The sequence below is a fragment of the Pinus tabuliformis genome, chromosome Q (assembly GCF_031772625.1).
Source record: "Pinus tabuliformis cultivar Carrire ecotype Pingquan chromosome Q, CPIR1, whole genome shotgun sequence".
Classification (NCBI taxonomy): domain Eukaryota; kingdom Viridiplantae; phylum Streptophyta; class Pinopsida; order Pinales; family Pinaceae; genus Pinus; species Pinus tabuliformis.
In genome coordinates, this window is record NC_142296.1 from 742699660 (window position 1) to 742706625 (window position 6966).

A 6966-nucleotide genomic window follows, 5' to 3' on the forward strand; every position below is an offset into this window, starting at 1 on the left:
ATAGTTAAGCCTGAGAGGTTGAATGTTGGACCTAATCACCTCTCTCGAATCGAGAACTGCAAAGAACCCACTAATATTGATGAAGGGTTACCTTACACACACCTCTTTACTATAAGAGTTGCATATGAGATTTGGAGACATTATTCATTTTTTATCTACAAGTGTAGCTTTTGAAGGTTATATGACGAAACAAAAGAAATAATTAGTTGTGAGTGTTGCAGATTTTTCCTTGATTGTAGGACACTTATATAAGATGGGATTAAATGAAGTTCTGCACCGATATGTACTTGAATATGAAAGAGATAGTAAACTAGCTGAAGCACATGGTGGTGTCACTAGAGGACACTATGCAGGCAAGTCCACTACACAGAAGATTCTGGGAGCAAGATTATGGTGGCCTATGATATATAAAGATTCTAAGGAGTATTGCATTGCATGCGATGTGTTTCAAAGGAGCGGGAGGCCATCGCAAAGGGATGAACTATTTTTAAATCCACAAGTCACACTAGAAGCATTTGATAAATGGGAAATTGACTTCGTTGGACCTATTCATCCACCAGGGAGAAGACGGGAGCACGTTATCTTATCATTGTGACAGAGTACTTAACCAGGCGAGCCGCGACACAACCTGTGAAGCATTGCAGCATGACAACTGATGCAAATTTTATGTTCAAATTTATTCTGTCAAGGTTTGGATGCCTGAACATTCTGATGGGTGCAGAGATTCAAACTTCTTGAATGAGACAATTATGGCTTTGACAGAATAATTCCATATATACCATAAGAATAGTACACTATATGATCCCTAGGCGAACGGAACTGTCAAAGCTTTCAATAAGATCTTGGAGAATGCCCTAACGAAGGTCTGCAATGTTAATAGGAATGATTGGGATGTGCACATACTGGTGGTTCTATGGGCATATAGGAGGACCTGTAAGAAATTGACTGGGAAAACACCATTTCAACTAGTTTATGGACAAGAAGCAGTGATGCCGATGGAATATATGGTGCCCAGCCTAAGGATTGCAGCAGTAACCAAGATGGAAGATCACAATGTAATGGAGGAATGCCTAGCGCAACTACTTTCGTTAGAGGAATACTTATTTTTGGCTGGATTTCATCAGCGTCTTCAGAAAGATGGAGGAAAGGAGTGGCATGATCGTCACATTAAGAAGCATACTCTTAAGAATGGATATTTGATATTGATATATGACACCAAGTTTATCAAATTTCTGGGGAAGTTTCAAATGCATTGGCTAAGATCGTATGTGATTAAGAATATTTCGAATGGTGGCATAGTTCAGCTCGTGAAGTTGAATGGGGAAGTGTTTCTTGGCATGATTAATGGTAGCAAATTGAAGGTTTATAGGGACGATCTTGCCCCTACGCAATGACTACTCGACAGTCTTAGTGCTTCTGGCAATTGGAAGAGAGCACGGGACTATAGACTACTATACCAAGGAAAAATTATATCGAAGAAGGAGGGTTACGTGATGTTTAGTAAGATGGCAGAAGTGGAAGCTGTGACGAGGTAGTTGCGCCATAAGGGGTAGTCCCGTGCAACCTTCCCAGAAAGTGATCATTGGAACACCTATAGTTGATTTGACAACAATTTTCCCGTTAAAAGGAGCGGGGGAAATGCATTTAAGTAGCATATCTATGAAAATATGCCACCAAAAATGCATTAATGAGGGAGATATGGAGGGAATCAAGTGGTTTGAATTTGAAAAAGGCTATAAATATGGAACCCCATTCCACATTTAGAAACTTTTATTTTAGAGAGCTTATTTTGTTATTTTGCGCCTAAGTGTGAGCCAAGAGAATTGTTGTATGTCTGAGTGGAATTGGATAGAATTGGAGAAGGAATGCTTGTAGAGAGGGCTTAGATATATCATGATTTCTACACCTTTTGCCCATACTATGGAATTGAGATCCCCTAAAATGCAGCCTAGTGCCCCAGCAGTAGCAGATAAGAAGCAGAAAAAGTCGCAGTAGACACTGGTTCGGAAATCATCCTAGAAAGTTCCAACCGAGCAGAGGCAGAAGGGAAAAATCGATAATAATAAAAAAACCAATGGAACCACAGGACTTGGATGAGGAGGAGTTGGCTGGTGGCCTTGATGAAATCAACACAAAAGAAGTAGAACCCATTTCCAGGTTGCCTCCATATTTTCCACCACAGAAGCCAACTTCCACGGTCATGAGGTTGAAGAGGTTTAGCAGGTCGTCGCACAGTGTAAAATATAACTTCAAACCTTGAAGTGAGAATTTAGCAACCTCAAATCACGTGTTGAGGACATACCAATAGAGTGACTCAGGATGAGTCACATCTTTGTGTTGGGGGCCCGTTGGGACGAGGTTCTCTAGGGTTAAGTTTTGCTAAGTCTTAAGTCAAATTTTGATAAACTATTGTAAAGTCTCCGCATTTTGAGGAGCGAAGTGCGAGTAGCGTAGGTTATTAAGAGTCAAAGGGTATTTTAGGCAAGTCAAAGCCCCTTATTTTGTAAAGGGATGAGTTTTATTAAGCACCGCCCATAATTCACGAACCATGGTAATATAATGTAAACACTATAAAAGGGAGTCATTGAGGATTCATTAGCCATTTAAGTTAGTTCAATGTTATGATTGATGCTTAGAGTCTGAATTGGTATTTTCTATATTCAGGCGAAGTGGAAGGATCCTACTATCATTTGTGTGGAGACCTTGGTAAGTCCGCAGCTGAGTGCATGAGCCCTTGCAGCTGTGTGCACAGGGTCAGAAAAGTATATGTATTGAAGATCTGGAATAATAGAGGTATTTGAAGCAATTATGTGTCTGAACTGTATGCTTATGTGTTTTCTGTATTTGTGCTCAATTGAATTCCATTGATATGTAACATTGTATTAATTAAATCGTGAAGATCTGGTTCTATTATTATATGTTATTTTATGCATGATTAGGCCCTTAGGAGAATCTTATAACTCTCTTTAATTGGAATTTGCTTTATGTTTGGGGATTTTGAGGATAAGGGTTCGTGAAGGTCAGATCAAGCCTTAAAATGAAGAAACGCCTTACCCCCACATCACATAGCCTTCTGGATGTAGAAACCCGGTTCTAGCATCCCCAATACTGCCTCAAGTAAGACTGTAACTTGCGCTAAGTGGGTTGTTTCCAAAAGAGCTAGTAGTGTAGGGTTTTGTTGGTTAGCGTAGCTAATTCCAAACCTGGGTCGAAGCCCCCTAGGGCCAACACTATGGTAAGTAAAAAGAAAATTCTTTTTCTTTCAACCTGTCTTCATGTAGCTTGTGCAAAGTGTCCATCCTACGCTGAACTAGAAGACATAGCTTTACTTGGGATTATTGGGACAATTGGAGAGTAGGAAAGTAGATGTTCAGCGGGAGGATGGCTTCTTTTCCATAAACCAGAAATTAAGGGGAGATGTTGAGAGAAGGCTTATGCATGACTCAGTCAACCCAGAAGGCATTCACCAAAGCGGAGTTCCAGTTTCGTTGTTTAGAGAATATGGTCTTTTTGATGATACATATGAGGTTCTTATTCATGGATTCAACAAGACCATTTCCCTCCTGATAATAATTAGCAGAATGTTTCAAAATAATACCATTTTATAATGCAAAATCATAAACATTTAAAGAGGAAAAGCATTTTTCATTGTCAAAAACAAGTGATGTAGGAATGTTGAACCTTGAGATGATATTATGTTGTAGAAAGATGAAGACTTCCTGACCGTTCACCTATTTTAGTGGAATTGCCTCTGTCCACCCCATGAAATAATATGTAGCAGTTAAGATATAGCGGTGTTGCTTCGATGAGTGAGGAAAATTTTCCCCAATTATATCCAAGCCCCACTCTTGAAAAGGTTCTTCTACTACAATGGGTTGTAGTGGGGTTGTTGACCTCTCATTTTTGTCAGCACACCTTTTAAAAACTAGACACTTGCAAGCATAGAGATGAGCATCCTTGAATAATGTATGGTAGTAAAAGTTGGCCTGCATAACCTTATGTGTTGTAGTATTTCTTGTGAAGTGTCCCCCAACTGGTCCACCGTGGAGATCACGTAAAACCTTTTCTGAATCATGTGTCTCCCAACACTTGAGCAATATTCCATTGTGGTTCTTCCTAAACAATGCCTCATGCACCAACTGATATGACAGTGCTTTGAGTCAAAGTTCCCTCTTCTATAGCATAGAGAAGTGAGAGGGCACGGTGCCATGCTCAAGGTATTGGTGCACATATGCGTACCAAGAGTTTATGTCTAAAGTGTGGGAGGCTCACTCGACATTGTACATATCGATCTCTTATTGCCATTCTGCAAGCTCTTCTTCTTCCTCTTTTGCATTGAATACTTCTGCTACCAATTTGGAAATACCATGAACCTTGATGGTGTGAATTAGTTTAATGTCAATATCGTATTCATGTAATTCAGTCACCCAGTTCGCCCTTCTTTCACCCAGCTCTTGCCGAACAAGCAGTGACCTCACTGTTAGGTGTGGAACAAGGATAATACAATTATTTTTCAACAGATAGGATCTGAATTGTTTTACCACCTTGTACACTGCATAAGCTTGTTTTTCAACAAAAAGGTAATTGAGTTCTATTCCTTGTAGGCTTTCACTCAAGAAGGAGATATGGCATTCATTTTTTAACTCATCCTTTTGAGTGAGAAAAGCAGCAAGAGAGGTGTCAGAAGTGGAAGTGTAGAGCAAGAAGTATTTGCTAAAGTCTAGGATGTACAACATGGGTGCTTCTTCTATATCTTACTTAATATGGGTGACCACATCCTTTTCCATTTTATCCTATTTATAGACTGTGTCTTTCTTGATCATCTCCTGTATTGGTTTAACAATATAAGCATAGTCAGAGATGAACTTTCAGAGGAAGTTGATCTTCCCCAAGAAAGATTGCATGGATATATTGTTCATTGGGTGGGGAATCTGTGTAATGGTTATGACCCTATCTGGGTCTACCTTGATCCCACTTTTCGCAATGATGTGTCCTAGGAGATTACCTTCAGACACTACAAATATTCTTTTCTTAAGATTCAAGGATATCCCATATTTACGACATCACTCGAAAATATTATTTAAATTGTGCAAATGGCCTAACCTCTGTTTTGAAAATACTATCACGTCATCGAGGTAGATCACTACACTCTGTCCAATAAGTCCATGAAAGGTCATGCCCATTGCATGTTGGAATGTTGCACTAGGATTGACTAGCTCAAATGACATTCGTTGGAATGCGAACATGCCCCACTTTGTTTGGAATGTAGTTTTCAATCTGTCGGGCTTTTCTACCAAAACCTAGTTGTAACCCAAAAATAAATTTACCAAAGAAAAATTTTCGGCCCCAGCAACTATTTGCAGTATTTTCTCTATGGACAACACTAGATAATTGTCCTTGTCCAAGGTGCAGTTGAGATTGTGAAAATCTACGCACAGGCAGATATCCTCAAAATTCTTTCTCACAGGGACTAAGTTTGATACCCACATTGAATGTTTCACCTTGTTAATGATCCGAGAATCCAACATTTCTCTCAATTCCTTCTGTATGAGGGGCTCAAGCATTGGGTGAACTTTCCTTAATTTTTGCTGATATGGCTTGGCCAAATGCTGGATTATTCGCGTGTCATATGTCTTAAGATCATTTTACATCCATGAAAACACATCAAAATGCTGCTTGAATAAGATGTATAAGGCTTGCCGCTCTTGTGGTGTGAAACAAGTATCAAGATTAACATACTTCAGATCTTTCTCAATTCTTAAGTTTATTTTCTCATGTGACAACATAGAAGTGTTGGCATCCATAGGTCCCCGAAAGACGTTCTGCAGGTCATATAGATTTCCCAATGAAGCCACACCATTAGGGATGAGGTTTCCTTTACCTGTGTTCGATACATCCTGAAGTGTCTGCTCGTGCTCATCCTCATCAATCGTTGTGTCTTCTAATACGTCAATCATGGCCATAAAGTACAATATTTGTTGGTCGTCATAAAAAACACGTAAGTTAGTTATGTTATATTGGATGGAGGGTTTATATAGAATTTCAATAGAAAAGTCGTCCCTTAAAGGTAACATCCTAGCAACTGCATTTTCCTAGGCATCTGCAATTTCATTACACATTCTTGGTATTGAAATAATATTAAAATCTTGGAAGTGAGAGATGAGTCACCATACCTCTTGTTGTTAACTCTTAATATGAGGTGACACACAATGTATAGTGTTATGTACCTAACACACCATGATTTCAGAGTCACCTACCACTTTCAAAACAGCAACATTGAGGTCAATGGCCTTCTATAAGCCAAAGGTGAGTGCTTCATACTCTATAGTGTTGTTCGTGCACATAAATTCCAAGTGACTAGAGATTAAGTGTTTTCTCTTCATTGAGTCTATTAAAACACATCCAGCTCTAGAGCCCTCATGTGTCTTAGATCTGTCAAGGTACATTTTCCACATATCATATGTACAAGGACCGCTTACTTCATTATTACTACTACTGCTACTGCTACTATTTCTAACTGTACAAAGTTCATTATCGCGAGTTGGACATGGAAGGAGATACAACTGTGTGTCTGGTGGAACTATGGATCACTCAGCAAGATAGCTCCCTAACTGTGTTTCTAGAAAATAATTACCAAAAATAATTTTTGTGAAAGCCATTAGTTTGTTATGCCCATTCAAGGGATTCACTATATGCTTCATGTATCTCTCTAACTCTACCCAAATATGATTTTTCCTACCTCTGTTCGAAAGACATAAATATGACCAGTCTGTGGAAAATTATCATTGCAACTTTCTTCACCTGTCTCTTCTTAGTAATACCCCATATGCTTCCAGAATGTCCACAATTACAATGTTGATGCATTGGTGAACTCATCTGTCAGCTGATAACTAGATGATGACATCCTTGAGTTCACCAATTGTTGGGACACAAGTTCTATCTAGCTGAATGATCTGTGCATATGTC

The 6966-nt window shown here is 39.1% G+C and overlaps 1 protein-coding gene across 1 annotated transcript; it reads left to right on the forward strand.

Moving 5' to 3' along the window:
- The first annotated feature begins 989 nt into the window (after window positions 1-989).
- Window positions 990-1394, forward strand: LOC149221676 (uncharacterized). The gene has a single exon (XM_089387447.1). It carries the CDS (start codon window positions 990-992, stop codon window positions 1392-1394), a length of 405 nt encoding a protein of 134 aa, XP_089243573.1.
- Window positions 1395-6966: the final 5572 nt, after the last annotated feature.

What these genes read in the sequence shown, in the direction of transcription:
- LOC149221676 (XM_089387447.1), top strand. Translation starts at nt 990, where the DNA reads ATGCCGATGGAATATATGGTGCCCAGCCTAAGGATTGCAGCAGTAACC.